Source organism: Peromyscus maniculatus, chromosome 4 (genome assembly GCF_049852395.1).
Source record: "Peromyscus maniculatus bairdii isolate BWxNUB_F1_BW_parent chromosome 4, HU_Pman_BW_mat_3.1, whole genome shotgun sequence".
Taxonomy (NCBI): domain Eukaryota; kingdom Metazoa; phylum Chordata; class Mammalia; order Rodentia; family Cricetidae; genus Peromyscus; species Peromyscus maniculatus.
The window spans coordinates 143,783,389-143,804,951 of NC_134855.1; the positions used below are offsets into that span (position 1 = coordinate 143,783,389).

At 49.3% G+C, this 21,563-nt stretch overlaps 1 protein-coding gene and 1 pseudogene across 9 annotated transcripts in view; both read right to left on the reverse strand.

The window, feature by feature from the left end:
- Positions 1 to 264: 264 nt before the first annotated feature.
- Positions 265 to 21,563, reverse strand: part of Pkig (cAMP-dependent protein kinase inhibitor gamma) — an 82,914-nt gene continuing 61,615 nt past the window's right edge. For 6 of the 9 annotated variants that reach the window (XM_042276757.2, XM_076571196.1, XM_042276756.2 and 3 more), the window contains 2 exons: positions 5,490 to 5,662; positions 265 to 967 (listed from right to left, as the gene is read on the reverse strand). In XM_042276757.2, the coding sequence (XP_042132691.1) occupies positions 888 to 967; positions 5,490 to 5,640 (231 nt within the window). In that variant the 5' untranslated portion in view covers positions 5,641 to 5,662 and the 3' untranslated portion in view covers positions 265 to 887. Of the gene's footprint in view, positions 968 to 5,489; positions 5,663 to 17,061; positions 17,231 to 21,563 lie in introns of all 9 variants that reach the window. The other 3 variants (XM_042276760.2, XM_076571197.1, XM_076571198.1) reach the window with 1 other exon arrangement.
- On the reverse strand, positions 8,323 to 9,269 carry LOC121828933 (U6 snRNA-associated Sm-like protein LSm5 pseudogene; annotated as a pseudogene).

Here is a 21,563-nt window from a genome sequence, read left to right on the forward strand (position 1 = left end):
GGTGCAAGTACCTTTACACACTGAGCCCTCTCCCAGGCCCCTTCCAGGCTGTGGTAGCCGTGGGCTGTGTGAGGATGGGGTGGGGTGGGGCTCATCAGATGCCACCTGAGGAGTTGTACTGGTCACTACAGGACAGAGGGCAGCACTGGAACCATGCTGGCTGGGGTGTGTGTGTGTGTGTGTGTGTGTGTGTGTGTGTGTGTGTGTGCGCGCAAAGCCCAGCTGGGCATTTGGTGGTTAAAAGAAGGAATCTTAAGCCAGTCACACAAATCATCAGCATTTATTTCCTGGGACCTAAGTATCACTCTCTTGGTACAAAGGGCAAAGAATTGGTCAGTTATTTTTGAGTCCAAATCTTTTCCCTACAACTGGATCTGTGAGGCTCCATGGGGGAACAGAGCTGCATAGATCATCAGAGCTAAGCTTAAAACGGCTTTCAAACCAAAACCAAAACAGAAAAAAGTGATTGTCAGTTCCCCCTTCTCTGCTGAAAAAAGTTATGTTTTTAAAAAATGTAAAAGAGGCTTTAAAAAAGGGCTAGGACGATCTTTCCAACATAGGCAGCTGGCTGGAGGGATGAATGAATGGTGTGGGGACAGACCCTGTCCAGATGTGGGCTGCTCACCTGGGGGGCAGAGCCTGGCTCGAGCCCCGCCCCCCCCCAGCTGAATAAATAACATCCCGTGGTGATGGTGTACCTGGGTACCATGGGGAGGTGGAGGGAGAGTGAAGCCTGTGGGTGTGGGCAGACGACTTTGCTGGAGTACAGCCACAGAGGCCTCCACAAGGCTCTCAGTTGGCCTGGCTGGCCTGGGCTATAGGCTCAGAGGAGAGGCTGCTGGGTTGTGCCAGGGCTCCAGTTCCAGGAGGGGACAGCAGGTCTCTCTTCAGGAGGAGGTGTTTGCATCACTGCTCTCGGGCTGGCTGCTGGCCTCCTTTTCTGGGGTACTTCCCTCTGCCTGTCCCTCTGCGGGGGAGAGAAGGAGGAAGTTTGGGACACATTTGCATACTATGAAGCACGGGGCTCTGGAAGGACCAGTCAAACTGATCATTGTGGCCAGCCTTTGGAGCATGTAAGAGCTGCACTGGGGAGGGGCTGACCAAGGCCAGAGATGCATTGGCCTGCTCTCTCAATGTCCCACTTTTACCACGGAAAGGCTGGCAAGGCCTTTATTATTCCATAGTATAATAAAAACCAGTAAAGGTCAGGACTGTGGACAGGTGCTAAAAACATGAGATGAGTGTGTGCTCTCCAGTGGGGAACTGTGAAGGTTAAGTTCCCGGCAAGAAGCACGTGCTTAGTAAATAGGAATTTTGTTGAAGACAGTATAGCAGACCCAACCAGTCCAGCTCATGAGTGCCCACTATGGCCTGCGCATCCCAAGGTAGAGGATGCACATATGGACTCCCTGACTCAGCACACCACTGCCAGCATCCACTCCTGCTCTACTCCAGCCAGCCAGAAACCTGGGCTGGCCTGAAGTGATAGACAGCAGTAGGCTGAGAAGCAACCTGGCCTGCTCTCACATCCCTGTGTGAGCTGGGTCTCCTCACTCCCAGCTTCCTCTGGCCTCGCTGGGAGGTGGGACCAGCAGCTTCTGCCTCGCCTATCTGAGAGTGGTGTGCCCAGCTTGTACTCCGTTCTCAACCCTCCCAGGGTCAGCACCCTCCACAGAGCCTGGTTACAGGCAAAGCTCAATCAATAGTGCAGTCTCAAGCCCAGGGACACTGTGATGCACTGAAGGTCCATCTCACTCTGCCATTGGGCCTGTCTTTATGCCTGAACTGAGCTCTGGGTCTGGCCACTGCAACCTCAAGGTGTGGTTAGAGCCATGACATCCATGAGAAAACAGGCTCAGAGGGGCAAGTTGATGGAGGTACATGTGACCAAAAGGTGGAGGAGAGCCTGCTTACTGCTAAGCCCAACTTCTTCCACTAAGCAGCATTCTCTGGAATTTATAGAGCCTTGTTGGCAGGACAGCCTCCCAGTGTCCCACATGGAAGTCTTGGGCCCTGAGTGCTCATGGAAGTAAATAATTTGGACAGAACTTGGCATTGTGGCTCAAGTGTGTGCCAATCTGAGCCTGCCTGGCATGAAGCTACCTCCTCTGAGAATGGTGACTGAACCAAGGCTCTATCCCACAAGGTTCTTCTGGGCCTCTGGAGGCCTAACACCCATGACAGCAACCAAGGTAACATTCACATTGTGAAGTCCTCCATGAGCTGCGACCCTTTGAACTCCCATTGGTCTTTGCTCTGTTACTCTGCTCCTAGAGACTGCAGGCAAGTCACTTGGCAGAAGCCAGGCTGGCAAGGATGAAGACATTCTAAACAGACTCTGTGTCCCTCCCCTTGGTTGTCAGACTATTGAAACATGGACCCCAAGAAACTAGGAATTCCCCAGGATCTCCTGCTGAAAAGAAGCCTAGAACCCGAGCCAACCAGAGGGACTTTTCCCCAGGAAAGAGCTCTGCAACTTGTCAGACCCTGAGGACAGTGGGCCCCAAACAATGAAGGGCCATGATGGGCAGGACCACACCTTGTACAGGACTGCTTGGGTACTTACAATTCTGGCCTCTCTTTAAACCTGCCCTCATGGCAGGGCCCCAAAGATGAACTTGGAAGGGTCACTTGATCTCTTTGTCCCTCCTTCCCAATGTGGCCAAGCTGAATAAATTACCTTTTCCTGATCTTTATGTTAAATTGGCTCTTAAAATTTTTTTAAATGTATTTTTACTTTATGAGTGTTTTGCCTGCATGTATGTGTATAAGTGTTTTACTTGTATGTATGTGTACCACATGCATGCATGGTACCTTTGGAGGTACCAGAAGAGGGCATTGGATCTCCTGGAACTGGAGCTACATATGTCTGTGAGCAGCTATGTGGGTGCTGGGAACCAAACTCGGGTCCTTGATAGAAACATCAAGTGGTGTTATCCACTGAGCCATCACTCCAGCTTCTAATTTGGTTCTTTTAATTGTCATACTAGGGACTGACATCTGAATCTGGCTTATTGGAGCATAAGATGTGACCCTAATTTCTCTCTAACAATCATATTTTCTCTGTGCCAGCCCCAGAGACGAAAGAAACCATGCTGCCCAGGGTCAGTGCACTGTCACCCCCATTGCTAGCCTGTGGCTTCTCTTCCCTTAGGCAAAGTAAAGAAACATCTGAACTCCTTGTCTGAGAAGACACCGGGAACAGACAGATCCATACACAGCACACTGGAGAGTGCTCACACACAGAGCAGGCCAGAGGCTTGGGGAGACCAGGTAGCCTGGACCTCTTAAGCCCTTGAGGACTATACCCTGTCCTGCTCAAGTTATGTATAACCCTTGGAAGTTGTGACAGAGGAAAATTGTGGGGCCCTTGGCCTGCTGGGTCAGAATCTCAAGGGTGGCATTAAGGCTCTGTCCTCTGTCTTTGTGAGTCAAATGGGCTCAGAAATGCCTGGAGACATTTTATTGTGAGGCGTCCTCCCAGAGGCTTCTCATAGCTGGTCGCTTTGCCCCAACTCTACCAAAGGTGCTCCAATCCCTGGCAGCAAGCACTGTTCTATCTCCATGTCTCCTTATCAGACACCAGTCACTGTGGCTAGCAAGCATCATGTGCTGGGAGGACCCAAATGCCACAGAGTCTCAGTTAGGGCAAACAGTGTTGTAAGGGCATGTATGCGGGGACTAGCGGTTTTGATGGCTAGGGTGGAAGGCACCAAACAAAGCCGATTAGAGCTGAACAGAGCACAGAAGCCTTGAAGAAACCCTTGGCACCGTGCCTAGTGTGCCAGCTGGACACACTGCTCATTGGGCTGGGCAGTGAGCAGCCATTGAGTAGGTACCTGTCACGTGCCAAACAGTGCTAGTCACAGAGGGCATGAGACAGCCTGTGCGGGGCAGCTCAGTTCAGAGGGGGCCTGTGCTTACAGGGCTTGGAGACAAAGGGAGAAAAGAGCTCCTCTGCCAGAACGAGCTGTGGTCAAGGAAGGCCTGGGCGCAAACAGCACCGCAATGAGAAGCAACCACCAAGTGTGGAGCGGGCAGCTGAAGAAGCCAGTCACGGCTTTTGAGAGCCCGCAGGCCTTTCCTCTGGCTGGAAGCGAGAGCATGATGTGTGGAGTCCGAGTTGAAGCTGCATGGGGATGTGGCATGAGCCCTGTGGAGCTGTCCACACCTGAGCAAAAAGTAGGGACCAGCACAAGCGAGGCCGAGAGGGGTGAGAGGCAGGACCCTCTCTCAAGGCCTAGAGGTTGTCATACTAACTACGGTCATTTGCTGGGTGAGCCTAGGAAACCTCCCAAGTTCTCCTGACCTCAGCTGACCTATCATATGAAAAGCTGGGTTCCTGCCCCCAACATCTTCTCTGTTCCGTCCTCCTAAGTCACTTCTGGGTAATAAGGACCAAGAATTCAAGACTGGAGCCTCCCAGGCAAGGACAATGCTATGGCCCTGCAAGGACTGACAGCTCCTGGGTGACACAGGAGGAAGCCCCAGTGCACTGTGGGAAGTGGTATGGTAAGCATGGCCTTGGTGCCTGAGAAGGACTGGCAGGGAAAGCTTCCCAAGGAAGGGAAGGTCTGCAGCTATCTGTGGAGTTGAGCTGAGCAAAGTCCTCTAAGAGAACAGAGGGAGAAGTAGGAGCAGGGTGTCCCAGCAATACTGGGTGCTTCCTCTTGGTTTCTTCCCTGGTCGTTCAGCCGGCAGTCACCAACTGCCTGCCATGCGCAGGAAGAACAGAGGCCCCTCTCTCTCCTGGAGCTCAAAGTCAACAAAATGAGACCTTTGGGAGTAATATGGCTGGGGCAGCCCGGCAGCTCTCAGAGGCCACTCAGAGCATCGCTAAGCTGGACCTGAGCAAAGGGCCAGCAAGTGGCCCTAGTCCACTGGGGATGTTCTAGATGGGTAACAGTGAAGTAAAGGCCCTGACAAGGATGCTCTGCACCATGACAGAGAACTAGACAAAGATGGCTGAGTGGGTGGGGTAAGGTGTGGCTAACAAGGCACAAGTAGACCCAAGGCCAGGCAGCTGGCAAGCAGTGCGTGACTTCTGGGAGCACTGAAGAGTGTCTTGGCTCTGAGGTGTGACCAGGGAGTCTGGGGCAGAAGCCTGACGGGACTGGGTGGCTAACTAATCCTGCTGTCTGCTGTGCAAGAAGGGCAGGGGTTCCCAGTGAACAGCAGTAATATGGTAGCTATGGGGATGGAGAGAGGATGAGGCATGAGGGAGCTAGGATATATCACAGATCTGACAGGGCTTGGTGGTGGAGTGGGAGCAGGAGAAGGGAAGTGCCCTAGATGCTGGCTGGAGCCCTCAGGACCAAGATGCTGACATTCTCCAACCTAGACATTGGCTGGGCTTTGCCACTGATCAATAACAGCCCCAATTTAAAAACACTTCTCTGAGGAAGCGTAGAGGCTGGAGACTAGCAAGAGCTAGCAGAGCACCCCCCACCTGCCCACCTGCCCACCGGGATGCTGGGCATTGGCCTGACCTGCGCCCTCAAGTGCCAGCTCGCCCATGTCTCCAGCTAGTTTCCGCACGCTCACAGCCTCTGAGTCTCCCTGGATGTCAGGGACTGCATTCCGCCGGCCCGTTCGGTCGCAGGAGATGAAGTCCGAGTAGGAGGACTCGACCTCCATCATGCCTGTCGCATTGCTCCTCAGCCTGCAGGGACAGGAGCAGGAGAACAGGAGTGAGGCACTGGCATCCTCTGACAAGATGGCATGACTGTTTTTCCACTGAGACTGAGAAGCAAGCATAGCAAACAAAAGGACCCAAACCACTGCAGTCCCAGCTAGACCACCAGCCACACCTTAGAGAGCAGCATGGAGCCGGGGGTGGTGCATGGCCGTAATCGCGGAACTGGAGGCAGAGGCAAGATCTCTGTGAGCTCTATGCCAGCCTGGCCTACAGCGAGTTCCAGGACAGCCAGGGCTATGTAGAGAGACCTTGTTTTTATTAGAGAGAGGGGGGAAAATATGTGAGGGCCAGGAAGATGGCTCAGTGGGTAAACGGGCTTGCCACCAACCTGATGGTCTGAGTTCAATCCCCAGACACCACGTGGTAGAGAGAGAACTGACTCCTGTAAATTGTCCTCTGACCTTCACACACACACACACACACACACACACACACACTGAAATAAATGTAAAAAATATCTTTAAAAAGAGCATGCATTCAATCTTCATTCAAAGTAACTTTGATGACCAGCATTTCCATGCTTACCATATCATGTGCCTGGCCCTGTCTTGGGGCTACAGAGGGCGCAGAGAACAGCCAGCACCGTTCCCCACCACACAGAGCTTAGAGGTCACTGTAGTTAGCATCAAGCTACGGTGGCTTAGGCCATGATCACGTGTTCAGGGCTTCAAGGGTGCTACAGGGATGGCCAGGACCCAGCCAAGACTCGGCATCAGGAAATACCACGGCAGTCAAGATCCAAGGATGGTGTGGGAAGAATCTGGGCGTGGTGGCTTACACCATGCTGTAATCCCAGCACTCAAGGGACTGAAGCAGGAGGATGGTGGTGAGTTTGAGGCCAGCCTGAGCTATGCAGCTGCATGTTGGGCTCTGGGGTAACAGAATAAGACCCTGTCCCAAAGTGAAATTTAAAAATGGCAAAAGAGAGAGGCAAAGAGTGTCTTAAGGAAGGGACCAGCAAGTCCTGCTCTGAGGAAGGATGATGGGTAGAGTGGCAGAGTGGAAAGGTCTTGTAGGAGGGGACAGTGACACCGAGGGCCCTGAGGGTGGGCAGAGGCAGACCACATCCTGGAGGGGTCATAGGTCATGAGGACAAGCTGTGTATTTCAAAGACAGTTCTGACGTCTGTGTAGAGCAGGGCCTGGACGGGAGTAGGTTAGGAGGCTTCAGGGGAAGTCAGGTGTGAGAAGGCAGCAGGGATCAAGCGGGCCTGAGAAACAAGCATGTGGGCCGTGTCTGGCTGACAGGGAATTTTGGTTTCTGACATGAGTCAGGCGATAGTCAGAGGCGTGGCTACTGAAATGAGACCCAGAGAGGAGCATGTGGGATACCAGGTGGGTGGAAAGCAACTGTTTACTAGTTAATCGCCTGGCTGGCTTCAAGTTTCCCGTGAGCCCTCCAGTGGGAAAGGTGGGGCAGGCACATGAGGAGGCTGGAGAGGAAACAAAGGCGTGAAAGCAGGAACTGTGGTAGACAGCACTCTGAGCAAAGAGAGGACACAGTAATTATTTAGGGATCATCTCATATGTCCATCACATGTCCATCATCACATGTCCATCTACACATCGTACACCACAGCCTATTCTTTGGAGCAAAGACCCTATCCCTCTCTGGGCCAGTTTGCCCACCTGTAAAATGGAGGTGTGGGGAGATGGAGGGGGCACACAAACTCTGTGTGAGCAGTCCCCACTGCATCCAGCAGATGGCGCACCCCGCCTAGTTTCTCAGCTAAGGAATTCCTGGAGGTGGTTCCTTCTGCTAGCCACTCAGCCTCCCCTTCCTTTAGGGAAACTGTTCAAAGCCCCAGTACAGGTAAATGGCCTGTTGCAATGGTGATAATACTGTAGGAACAAGCACAAATGACAATGCCACCAGGAGAAAGAGTGACAGGACAGTCACCAGGCTCTTGTTTCATGTCCATCACTCTATGGCCCTACCCAGTAAATAAGCACTGTGTAGCTTTATAACCTGACTTAGAAAGTTCTCAGGCAGATAAATCCATGTGGCTCCCAAGCTCAGATGTTTCCCCATGTGACACCAGCTGCCCATGGGATGGGTCAAACCCTGGGCAGCCCCCACCATCTGCTGCAGCCTGTTTCCTCCATGAAAAGGAGGATTTGTGTCTGGATATTCAATGCACCAGACTGAAAGGCCTGAGCTTGGCAGCTGAGCCAACATGCTCTGCTGCTTCCTTCCAAGATGCTCCACTCAGCACCTGCTACAGAATAGGAGAGCTCTATAAATAAACCTGGATCACATTGCTTTTCACCCACCCACCCACCCACCCAGCCATTCTCTCCCCCTGCTACCTATCTATGGGATGACAGAACGACTCCACGGGCTGCAGGGGAGGCTCTGCTGCCACAGAGTGCTGCACTGTTCCTGCCTATCTTCAGGATCTGACACCAGCAGATGGAGTTACCTGCTAACCTCACGTGCCAGCCACTCTCTGGGACACACTCCCTGGGGCTCTGACCTTGCTCCTATGAGCTGCACAGGCAGAAAGTTGATGCTGTTGGCACAGAGAAAGATCACTGTCAAGCCCCAGACCCAGTCCTGGAAAGCATCTGTCCCCATCCTTCAGGGAACAGTGATTCCAAACCCAGCTCTGGGGAGTTTTCAGCTCTCACACCAACACCTAAGCTCACGTTTCTTTCACGTCTATATTCTTCACCCTGTGGTGGCATAGACCTGGAATCACAGCTACCTGGGGGGCCAAGGGCGGATGATCTCAGGTTCAGCTAGCCTAGGCTACATAGCAAGATCCTGTCTCAACAGATAGACAAACACAAGGAAATGTTCATGTATACTGTTAAGTGAAATAAAATCATATAATCACATAGCGAATATTTAAATTATGAGTGATTTTTAAGTATTTTATATTTTCTCTACCTTTTTGAGACAAGGTCTCGTGTAGCCCAAGCTGGCCTTGAATTCACCATATAACCACCACTGGTCTTAAACGCCTGATCTCCCTGCCTCTATTTCCCAACTGCTGAGATTACAGGTATGCACCACACTGGGCTTACTTTCTAAATCTTCCTTAGGGAAACAGTTATGTTTTTTTTTTTTTAACCAAAAACATCTTTATTTTCTCAGTCTTTTAAAAAACAAAACAAACTTCTTCCTTTCTCAAAATAACCATGATTAGCTTAGAAAAATGGTGTATATATTCAAAGTATTTCCTTTTAACGGAAACTTCATTTTATAGAATATAGATATTAAAGGTTTAAGAAAAAGCCAGAATCTAGCATAAGGAAATCCATTCATACTTCAGGCCCTTCTCCTCCAGGAACCAGCATTGTTATATTATTTCCATTTAGTAAAATCTGATCTAATTTTGTAATCCTTCTTCCTTCTGGTGTAATTTCAAACTCAGTGACATCTTCCAACACCATATTGACAAAGTCATCAAATCCTAGAAGTGTACCAACAATTTCTTTATCACTCTTCATCACAATGTGAATTCTGGATCCTATACACTTGTCCACGAGCTCTAGTGGCAGGAGCTGAGACGGGTTCGTGGTCGCGTTAGACGCCATGACCACGCCGGAAGTCGACAGTTATGTTTTTATTATTAATTATTTTTAATGCTGGAGATGTGACCCAAGGCCTTCTGCATGCTAGGCAAGTGTTCTACCACTGAATTACAACCCTAGCCCATAAATTATCGAGTTTTAAGGTATGTGTACAAGAGGAATAAAACTCACAAGGTGCAAGAATTGGGTGTCTCCACCCTACTCCAGACACTCTCCCCAGCACAAGATATCCTGGTCCTCCCAGAAATGTCTGTGTCACACAAAGTCTTTCCCTTCCTTTTCCCTTAAAATTTCTGCAAACAAAATTTTCATTTTATATCTTTATTATTATCGTGTGTGTGTGTGTGTGTGTGTGTGTGTGTGTGTGTGTGTGTGTGTGTGTGTGTAACATAAAGGGTGGAGTGTAGGTGTGTGGGATCCACACTGCTCATATGGAAATCAGAGGACATCTTTGCGGAGCTCTCTCCTTGTGTCCTTCTGGGTGGTCAGGCTTGTGAGGCAAGAGACTTTAATCACTAAGCCATCTTGTTGGGAGTCCTTTCTCTTCTTTTGGAGAAAGGGTCTCACACTGTGGACCAGGCTGGGCTGGGACTTACTATATATATCCCAGGTGGGCCTCCAACTCACAGCAATCCTCCTGCTCTAGCTTCCCAGATGCTAGGATTACAGGCTTTAACTATCATGTCTGGCCAAAACTTAATTTTTCATCTTGCTTTTCTTCATTCAAGCATATGTCTTAGAAACAAGTCCAAATTACCCTGAAACCCTGTACGACGATGATATCAAAACACTAAAAATACTCCAAAGTCTCCCAGCCCTCAGCTGTCATTGGCAGCTGCATGATGATCCTCTGCGGTCACTGCTGCAGACCGATTTAACTGCTCCCCACCGGCAAAACCTGGAGCCTGCTTTCTTAAAAGCAAAAATGCCACATCAAAGGCTCTGTGCTAAGTCCTGCCCAATTTTCCTCCACAAGCTGTTTTATTTTTGTTCCCATTTCAACCATCCTGTGCTGCTAAAACAGAATACCTGAGTCTCAACCATGCTCAGGCCCATGCTTCATGTGACTATGGAATGTATACACAATCAAGGTTTTAATGATCACAGGTCATTCTTTTTTAATCTCCCTCCCACAAGGACAAGCACCGTCTTTCTTTTCTGTTTCCCAGTGTGCCCTGGAGGGCTTTCCAATGCCTGCATGCACTGGGGACTTCATATTTACTGAATAAATAATGAACTACTAATAGCCTGAGTCCTACTCCTTAGCAGCCAGGCTGGGTCACTAGCAGCCCCCTGTGGTAGGTGTAGGACTCCTCTACACTCCACTTGAGAAATGAGAAGAACTGAAGTGCCTGAACTACTGGTGCTCCCATGCTCTCCTTTCAAGCTCTTCTCTGCTTCCTCTCATTGCTCTGCACATCTCTCCCTCCCGTGACATGGCCATCCACTTGCTCAGCATCAACCCTCTCATGCTGAGATGCAGACACTTAGGTGACACCAGGAGGAACAGCAACATTCTGTTCCTTCTCGGGCCTCTTGTTTATTCTTTCTCCTGGGCGAGGATCTACCTCCATAACCTGCTGCCCAAGACAAAACTCTATGGCCCTCTGCTCACTTCTTCCACACAAGCTGGCCTATGACAGCGCTTTCCCTCTGGCATATTCATCCACTCCCTCCCTCCACCTCCGGCTCACCCACAGGTCCTTCATCCTCTGCTGGCATGAGGGATACTCAGAAAAGCAGTCAGGCTCATGGCCACCCCTGGCTCAGAAAGGTTCAGTGATTAAAAGGAGTAAAGCAAAGCTGAGTGTGAATGCATGTCTGAGACAGAGGCAGGAGGATCAGAAGTCTAAGATCATTCTTGATTATATAGTAAGCTCAAAGCCAGTCTGGGCCAATGAGACCCTATCTTAAAAAAATAAAATAAGGCTACATGCACTGATGCATTCACACATATGACATGAAAGAATGTTCTCAATAAATGGTCGGCAACATGTGGGTCTGTGTTGCTTTCTCCCCTTAGCCCTGGCCCATCATAGATTTCCAGCAGAGCAACAGCTTTGATGCATTCAGGATCACGACAGGGCCTGCTCCATAGTATACGCTCAACAAATAACAAAAAGTTTACGGCAGAGTCGAACTGAGGGGACTCCAGAGCTCATCTAGAAGAGCCTCGTGCTACTTGGAAAAGCTGAGGCTCAAAGGAGAATGCTAGAGGGTCACGGTGGCACACTCCTTTAACCCCAGGAGGGGGGGGGGGGTTCTGAGGCTAGCCTCAAAAGAGAATTCCAGACCAGCCAGGGTGACAGTGTAAGACCTGATCCTAAGTAGTAGTAACAGCAACAACAACAGGAGAGTGCTATACCCAAGGTTCTAGAATCTACAGGTCTTAATGCCCAGTGCGGAGCTCACTGCTCTGCCAGCTGAGCGGTCCCAGGACATCACTGAGGTCAGAGGCTGCGGGTGAGCTGGGGTGAACTCATCTAGTGCAGCTGTCCGGCCAGCTTCCCTACCTACCACTGGGGACATAGTGGCTTGGGACTAACCAAAACACTCCTAAGTTCCTGGGCCCAAGTGAAGATACAGTAAGAACACCGGCTTACAGGGGCTGGAAAGTCCCATGCGATGTGAGAGGTACCAATTAATAAAACATTGCTGTGTCCCCCTGTGGCTGAGGTATCGGCAAAGCTTCCCTTCTGACATTTCACCCAGCTCCTTTGTTTACCTCTAACAGTGCTGCAGAGAGCCAAAGCTACACCTCCTTCTCCCGTGCTGTCACTGCTGGGTGGAACAGGAATTCTACCAGTAGGCAGTCCTGGCCAGCATGTGCACTATTTTACTTGACAGACCTAGCTCACAGGCCAAGTTGAGGATGTGATGAACTGTGTTCTAGACTCAAGGTGGAAGGAGCAAAGGCTGGGCCCTGCATCCTAACAGTGGTAAAGGTCCTACTCCATCCTCGGTGCTCACACAGAGGGCAGACCCCCAGACCCTCTTCTAGCTTTCTTTCCCGCATCTGAATAATGGAGTGTGTCTGCTAAGGCTCTTCCAGACTGGACATTTCATTGTCTACTGCCCCCCACCGATATGCCAGGCACCTTCCCATGTGTGGGGTACACACTGGAGACAAGAAAAAGCATTGAGTGGGAATGGAAGGAGACGGGAGGGTTCTCCAGCTGGACACATGGGTCAGTTAGAGGTGGTAAGTCAGGGAAGTGGCTTTGGGGTTAAAATGAAAAAGAGAGAAAGGTCAAGTGCCAGGTGTGGTGACATCTGACTACAATCCCAGCACCTGGGAAGGAGAAGCAGGAAGACTCCCAGAAGTTCAAGACTGGCCTAGTCTGCACAGAGTCCCAGAGGGAGACCTCCTCTCAGAAACCAGTTGATCAAACTCAAACACCCTACCCCACATGAAATGAAGGTAGCTCAGGAGGAGTCCAGGCAGAGCCAACAGCCCATGTGTGTCTAATGGTGTCAATCTGAGCCTGTGCTCCACACGGTGCTGAAGACCAAAGTCTCTACCTTAGCCCTGGAGGTCTGGGGAACTCTGTGGGATCTGGATGCTTTCGGGGAACCCAGATGATCTTGACACCCAGGCTAGAAGGGAGAAGCCCTTCTATTCTGGGGTCTTGAAGTCAGAGGCCGAAGGCCCTGCAGGTGTTACTCTCGTCCCCACAGGATGGCATCTCTTTAGGGTCTCTGCTGCTCTCCCAGGCTCTGTTAACTTATGAGGCCCTGGGCTGTGCCAAGAGCTATAGTCTCCTTGAGTCTGCAACCCTTAGTCCTCATTGCTAGGGCAGATTCCATTACAACCCCAACTGATTTCCAAATACATCTGAAAGGTCATTTCCTGCTTTTTTCCTTTTTTAAAAAAAATGAAGTATTTTGCAGAAGTTACAGAAAAAGCAAACAGATTTTTTTTTTTTTTTTTTTTTTTTTTTGCAGAGGACATAGGGTACGGGAGTGTGAAACGGTCTTGTAGCAGGTTTCTCAGGGTAAGCAAAACTGCCTCGTTTCTCTAATGCCAGAAAGAGCTGTGGGTAGCTGATGTTTGGAAAGCCAGGATCTACTAATCCAGCAGACCCCAAACCCTCTCTTCGAAGGAAGCTGGAAGCAGACAGGCAGCAAGGGCTGGCATCAAAGTGCTCCCTAGGGCACACACAGTGCAGAACTCCAGAGTGCTCAGCACCCATGCAGAGTAGCCCTGGGCACAGCTTTGATCAGAAGTGCCAGCAGGTTCCCGGCCTCTGCATGGGGAAAGCCCAGACTTCCACGGTCAGGGCGCAGCAGGGAAGCATGCTGTGGGAAGTGTATGATGGGAGGAAACAGTAGCATGCTGGCCCCGACAAGACCACCAGTGATCCTGTAGTGCCAGGGAGCAAGGACAGCTTTCTGTTCATTTCTTACTTCTCTAGTCACTTTTCCCGTGGGGTGTCCTGACACTACACCCTCTGGGTCCCCTCTCCTGCTGGAACCTGTACATTAGAGCTTCTCCCCCAAGTCCTCAGTCCTGTGATCTGTGTGCTCCTGGGGGCTGGGGGGGGGATCCCTTCCTTTAAATACTGTATGTTGATGTCACCCAAAGAGCTTCAGACTCTCCTAGAATGTGTGAATCTGCCCACTTGGCGTGTCACTGGGCTTCCTTGTCACCAGCAAACCTCACCTGTCAAGCCATCAGCCTGCTCCCTCCCAGCCTTCCTTTTTCATGGGCTGCTGGAGCCGAGAGCGTGGAGACATCCTTCATCATCCCCCTCCTCTGCCACCCACCTACAGTTTGTCTCCAGGTTCCATCACTTCTGCCTGTGAAAGAGTCTCAGTGTGCTACTGTCCACCCGCTATGTGTCATGCAGAGGCCTGGATGCAGTCCTGCATCCCTCTTACCCAAACTGCTGCATGGCAATTTCCCATGAAGTCCCAGAGTTGTTCTCGAAACATAAACTGGGCTGTGTGATTCCTCAGCTCCATTCAACATCAGCGAGACCCTAAGCTCTCGTGTTAACCCCTGACGTCCCATTCTGACCCAGCCCTGCCTTCCCTCACAGCTTTTCATCATTTCCTCTAATTCTCAAACCTAAAGTAATTCCTAACCTTTCCGGGCCTCTTGGTCTGCCCAAAGCATTCTTGGCCACTGTCACCCTTGTGTGCTGTAAATAGACAGGTGACACTCTGGTCTTCCAAGGTCCCTGCTCTGGGGTCTGCAGGGCTCCAAACCACCAGGGTTCTTCTTTCTCACTCTGTAAGTCAAGAAGGCCTGGGGCCTGGAGGCTACTGCAGTGCACTTACATAACTAGGGTTTGGAATCTCACATCTGTCCCAGAGTGGCCCCTTACGGTCCTGGCCAATTCACCTGACCAAGGGACAACTGTGGAACATGGGTGCTAATAACTGCCTTGAGTGTGGCTGGAGGGATTCTCAAGCTCACTGGTAACAGAGGTCTGGTGGTCTCTCTCTGGCTACAAACCAAGTCTAAGACAAAGAAAGCATTACCATGGCTGTTTTGCAAAAGGCAAGGGAGGTATCTTGCCTAGGTCACACAGCAGATGTGGAGCATCTATAATCTACAACCAGTCTATAATCAATCAGGCTAGAGCATGAAAATGACCTAGAATAAGGTCTAGTGTCTAGTACCATTTGTTTGTTTGTTTGTTTATTTTTCAAGACAGGGTTTCTCTGTGTAGTTTTGGTGCCTGTCCTGGATGGATCTTGCTCTGTAGACTAGGCTGGCCTTGAACTCGCAGAGATCCGTCTGGCTCTACCTCCCGAGTGCTGGGATTAAAGGTATGTGCCACTGCCTCCTGGCCAGTATGATTTTTTTAAGTGTCTGTTTCCTTTCTTTTTCTTTTCTTTTCTTTTTTTTTTTTTTTTTTGTCCTCTGCCCACCCAGCCACCCCAGTCTCTAGCCTCAAAGAAAGAATTTCATAAAGTGGAACAGGAAACAGGGAAGCCTCAAGAAAGCGTTCTACTGTGCTTGCCAAAACAAACAGCAGATGTACTTAACCACACTTAAGCAAAGTTCTGTGCTGAATTCTCACACTTGTGATTTCTGGTTTTGAGTCAGAGTCTCACCATGTATCCCAAACTGGCCTCAGCCTTCTTATTCTCCTGCCTCAGCCTCCCTATCACTAAGAGTACAGGCCGGTACTATCACACCTAGTTCTCTGCATTGGGTTTTGTGCTGGAGATCAAATTCTTCAGTCTTTGCAATGATGATTGGTTGAGTCTATGAATTTGCCTCAAAATCTTCATCCACAGCAATAGAAAAAATAATGTGGGATACCAATTTTAAAAACTTTACCCTCTTAGCTATGCCGGACCCAGCAGGGCTGTGTTGTGACTTAAGTGCTGTAGGGGGCTGGAATCTGTCAGTCTGGGATTCTAAGGAGGCCACTGGGATGAAGCAGCAAACAGTCTTGCTGGATCTTTCGGTGGTTAGGCATGCTTCTCCCCAGCTCTCCTACCATTTGTGCCATACCTAAGCTTAGCTGTAAAGCAAAACTTGCAGAGAGGAGCAGCCCCCTCTACTCTGAAGGGAGGGGCAGGAAGGGATAGTGAAATCACTTCCAGGCAGGCTCGCCAAGGTCCCAGGCTGGGCTGAGCTCCAGCTCTGCTGGTACCAGGTGGTCACAGTTCCCCCAATCTCAGGGGTCTCAAGTACGAAGGAAGGGGAAACGGCCCTCTGTCTCTGCAGTAGTTCTGCAATGTGTCTACAAGCTGTCTGACACTCTACCTAATAGGACTGACATCTAAAAGGCTGCAAGGGTAACTCAGTGATGGAGCACAAACCTAGTATACCACAGTCCTGGGTTGAAGTTTTAACACCCTCAAGAAAATAAAGAAGGTAACGGAGGGTCTAATTTAAATCCTTTGGATGAGTTATGAGCTAGCTTTGGGACTAACTTCTCTTCCTCCTCTGTCCTGGGGATCCCACCCAGGGTCTTCCCAATACCACTGTGTCTCTAATTTCTAACATAAAATGAATCATGGCCTCTGATTTCTAGGACAAAGGTAGTGCATCTCCTACAGCGTCCACTTGGCTCTCCTGGATGCCTGTCCTCAGCACTTGAGCAATACAGGAAATCAGAGGCTGCCAACCACGAAGAACCCAAACTAGCTCCAGGAAGTGACACAAGGAAGCCTGAGCTACAATGGATGGAGACGCAGCTGGCCAGTCACTGGCTATTACATGCCCCTTGTTAATTCAACTCTAGCCAATATCTATGTGTGAGACATAAAACCAGAATTACCCAGGTAAGCTGTCCAAAGTCCTGACCTACAGAAATCAGGAGAGAAAGTTATTACTGCTGTTTCCACTACCGGGCATCAAGGTAATATGTTATGCAATGGTGGAGAACCAGAGCAAACTTGAGTTACTTCCAGCTCAGGTTTCTTCTCCAGCTCCTCTAAAAGCCTATCAAAGGCCGGGCGGTGGTGGCGCACACCTTTAATCCCAGCACTCGGGAGGCAGAGGCAGGCGGATCTCTGTGAGTTCAAGGCCAGCCTGGTCTCCAAAGTGAGTTCCAGGAAAGGCGCAAAGTTACACAGAGAAACCCTGTCTCGAAAAACCAAAAAAAAAAAAAAAAAGCCTATCCAAGATATATATATCTAGATATATATAGATATAGATATATTTATATATTGTGTAGGATGAAAAGAAGCAAGATATTATTACCTCTACTCTTCATCCATTTATCAAAAAAAATGTACTGATGATCACTCACCGTGTGATTTGTGACTATATATTATGGGTACAAAAACAGCCAGACACAAGTATGGCCTTGAGGAAGATCATGGTCTAGTGAAGACGACTGACAAAAAATTCCTTACCTCTTCACAACTTAAAAGTGTGTGAGGCACACGGTGGAACTGCTAGAGGCCGTGGTGTGCTTCCAGACCCTTCCCCTCGGTAGGCCTGTAAATGACAGGCGGGATGGGGCACTCGTACAACAGCCCCTGCTGACACTTTACTGATGGGAGAGCATGACAGTCCACATACCTGGGAAGGGGAAGAGTTTAGGAATACTTCAGGGTATTATAGATACACTTTAAAATATCACAAACTCAGGCAGCAGCGGCTCACGCCTTTAATCCCTGCACTTCGGAGACAGAGCCAGGCAGTTCTCTGTGAATTCAAGGCCAGCCTGGTCTACAGGACAGGCACCAAAATTACACAGAGAAACCCTGTTTCAAAAACAAAAAACAACAACAAGAAAAAAGACTTTTTGGGCTGGAGAGATGGCTCTGTGGGTAAGAGTACAGAGGACCCAGGTTCAATTCCCAGCACCCACATGGCAGCTTACAACTGTCTATAACTCCAGTTCCAGAGGATCCAACACCCTCACAGATAAATGTGCACACAAAATAAAAATAAAGTATATTTTTTTTAAAGTAGATAAAAGCTATAGCTAAAAGGAATAGATGGAATGGTAAAGGACACCTGGCACATTCTTTTTCCTCCTCCTCATCTTTGTGCATGAGCACAGATGTGCACACACACACACACACACACACCCCAATAAATCTTAAAAAAAAAAAAAAAAAAAAAACTGCTTCTGCCCCTTGCCTACATCAATCCCAAGGTGATACAGATCAGAGACCTGCTCAGAGCTTCTTAGCTAATAAAGCCATTTATAAACTACATTAGAGTCAAATTTCATTTCTCTAATTATTCTCTGGGAAGGCCGCCCTCCATGGCACCAGGATCCTCACATTATTACTCTCTACATGTCAAAGCCTCATCTTTGACATAAAGTAGATCAGCAGTTGCCTAAGACTGGGGAGGGAACAAGAGGGTGGTAGAAAAGGATGCAGGGTTCTTTGTGGGTGATGGAGAGGTCTATAGTTGACTGTGCTGATGGATGTCCAACTATGAAAGTACTGAAGGGTACTGACTTGTACTCTTTAATGGGTGAGCTATGTGATGGGTGAATTCATGAAGCTGTAGAAAGAAAACAGCCTACCTAATTATAATGGAGAGAAACCCTTCTCATGTAGACACCAGTGCATTAATGCATCATGCCCTAAGCCTTCCTTCGGTATTTCAGATCACTCCTGTGAATGTGGTTTCTCGTATAAACTGTAACACAGCACATTCTCAGTATCACAGTGTATGGGGCCCCATGCAAAACAGTTTCTTATTTTTCTGCCTTTTCCCTAAAATAAGAAAGGTGAGCAGGGATGCTTTAGTCACACATCTCTGACTGGCTCATTGGCTATGTAATCTATGGCAAGTCACTCGACTCTATACAGTACAGCAGTTTCTTCATGTGTAAAATGATCACACCAACTTTCTTAGGGCGTTAAGGACAATAGCATGTAAGATGCCTTTAATGATACCCCTGGTAGTGGAAGCCAGACTGAACTGAAGCTCTCAACATAATTTTGTTTTGTTTTATTTGAGACAGGATCTTTCTATTATGTAGCTCTGGCTGTTCTGGAACTCCCTATATAGACCAGGCTGGCCTTAAATTCAGATATCCACCTGCTTCTGAGTGTAAGGATTATGTCCTTAATTACGTCACCAGCCTGCGACAGCATCCCAGCCTAAAATGCGGGCATGCCCTCTCTGTGCTCTCTCTTTCCACACTCTCTCCTTCCGTATTCTCCCTCCTCTGTGAGGTCTCTCTCTCTCTCCTCTCTCCTCTCTCTCTCTCTCTCTTTCTCTCTCTCTCGGTCTCCCACCCCCCCATAAAGCTCTAGAAAGGTAACCATGGCTCATGATTCTTCCATCACTGATAGATCCAGCACTCTCCTCTGTTGGCATGGCCGCCGTGCGGCCACGAGCACCACCACTTAACCAACATTTGGTGCCGTGACTCGGATAGACCACTGAGGACCTGCTGTGACCGCTGCCGCTTGCCGCCTCCTTCCCCATCCAGCGAGACCGCGAGACCAAGAGCACGCGCGTCCCTCGCCTCCGCTGGACCCACACGCAGCTACCACTACTGCTACCGCCATGATTCTTCCCCACAGTGAGTGAGTCCACCGTTCTCGTGGCTGTAGTCTGAGCTATATTCTTCATGACGAACACTCCAGGGGTTGTCCTCGGGCTGTGCTGACAGGCAGGCACATTTTCGCTCCTGACGAGGGGGTCAATGCTGTCTCGGGTCCACCGTGGACCAACTGCAGCTCAGCTGCAGCCCTTCCCATCCCTTGACGAAGGGGATGGGTAACTTGAGCTGATTCACAGATCTCTCTTCACTCCTTGGGGATGCCCGAGATTAGAGTCTGATCCCCGCTTGTTATTTTAATTTTTTGTTTTTCTCTCGGCTACAGCCATGGGACAAAGGGGCAGATACATTTACCACTTACATTGGCGGATAGGGGCGGGTACTGGTAAATCTGGCCACATAACAGCTTCGCAGAAACTTCTGCCAGCGAACAGGCAAATAAAAAAGTTACTTTATCCCCAAGCTCTCTACTAAAGCTCTGAACCCTTCTCCCTCCCCATTTCTGCCTCTGCCACATGCAACCTTTTCTGTCTGACTTCCGTAGGCAGTGGGCGGGCTCAAATGGGTGGGCTTGGGCAGCCTCTATGGACTCTCATCCTAACTCACCTTAACTCCACCCACTCATTCTCAAACTGCCTTGAGAAGCACAGACAAGTCTAGTAGCGACTAAGATCCATACAAATAAGTTTACAGTAGTTAGGATTGCTCTTAAGCCAAAAATCATCTTATAGCCTCAGACAAGTCTTCCAAAAGGATCAGTTTATAGTCTGCCTCCTGGCAGATCTTCCAAAAGCTGTCCTTAAGCCAACAATCATCAGAAGAAAAAAAAATTCAGGACATGGAATAAAATCCGTCCCTTGTTTCCCAGACCTCCCCGACTAAAACTTAAGCATCTGGAGAGCAAGGTTCCTGACCCCACAGGCAAAAGAGTCATCTGTGGCACTTAAGGTATGCCAGGGAAGAGATAAAAAGCCCAAAAACAAAATTGCCAAGTGCTGGCACTCGCTGACTCCCAAAAGCTGTTGGGTCCCTGTTTTAAGTGAGGAAAAAGGCCACGGGCTAGCGAATGCCCTGCCAGGCCATCAACAGCCTTGTCAAAAGTGCCGCCTAGAAAGACAACCAGTCAGCTGGCTGCCCCCAGCTGCCAAGACGCATGGGTACATCAAGCTAAGACCTCTAGCAGACCTAGGCTTGGCTGCAGACATGACAGGGAACCCAGAACGCAGCAAGGAAGCGGTTCGTTTCTTTCCTTCTGGACACCAGAGCCACTGACTCAGTCCTGGGAGTTTTGGGATGTCATCTCTCCTTTCTCTATCGTTGGGTACAGAGGACAGCCTTACCCACCTCACCAGATTTAATTGCACTTTCAGAGATACTTAATGAAAAAAGGATTTCCAGCTAAGATAAGAGCTCATTGCCTCACTCCAGATCTTCTGCCTGTGTTTCTCACATGCAAACAGACAGGGTCCTGATCTTTGCCTTGTCCCTAATTCAAAAAAATAAATTCTCATGCACCACAAGCTTTTCTATTCCCAGTTCCCTGTTCTAACTCACTGTTCAGTTAATGGTACAGGACCACCACAGAACCGGAGTCCAGAGATCATCAAGTAAAAAACTGTAACAGCTAAAAGCATCTTGTCAGACATGAAGGTTCCCAGCCATAGACAAGCGGGATACATGTCTCCAGAACAACGGAGGGCACACAGTATCCCACAACGCCCGTCACCTCGGAAGACTCCCTTTCCCCATTCCCCCAAGAGCCAACCAACGTCCAACCGTCAGCTGGAAGCAGCTTTTGAGAGAAATGACAGCTCTATTCACATCTACCTGCTTTTTTATAATAAGCGAAAGTCTGGGGTGTAAGGATTATGTCCTTAATTACGTCACCAGCCTGCAACGGCGTCCCAGCCTAAAAAGCAGGCATGCCTTCTCTGTGCTCTCTCTTTCCTTCCGTATTCTCCCCCCTCCGCATGCTCTCTCTCTCTCTCTCTCTCTCTCTCTCTCTCTCTCTCTCTCTCTCTCTCTCTCTCTCTCTCTCTCTCTCTCTCTCCCGCCCCCAATAAAGCTCCAGAAAGGTAACCATGGCTCGTGACTCTTCTGTTAAAGGTCTATGCCACCATGCTCAGTCCCAACACAACTCTTGCCATTATCAACATCGCTTCTCACAATGGTCTTTCCATGTACTCAAACCAGTAAACTAATGTCATGTTCAGGGCACTTGGGTGTTGAGTGGAATGAATTAAGAGCCAGCTTGTGTATTTCATGATGTGGTGTGGACCACATGGTAACCATGCTGCTTGACAAAGTTCCAGCATTTTGACATTGCAGGTCACACTTCTCCAGCATCTTTTTACTTTCATTTTTAATTATTCTCAATAG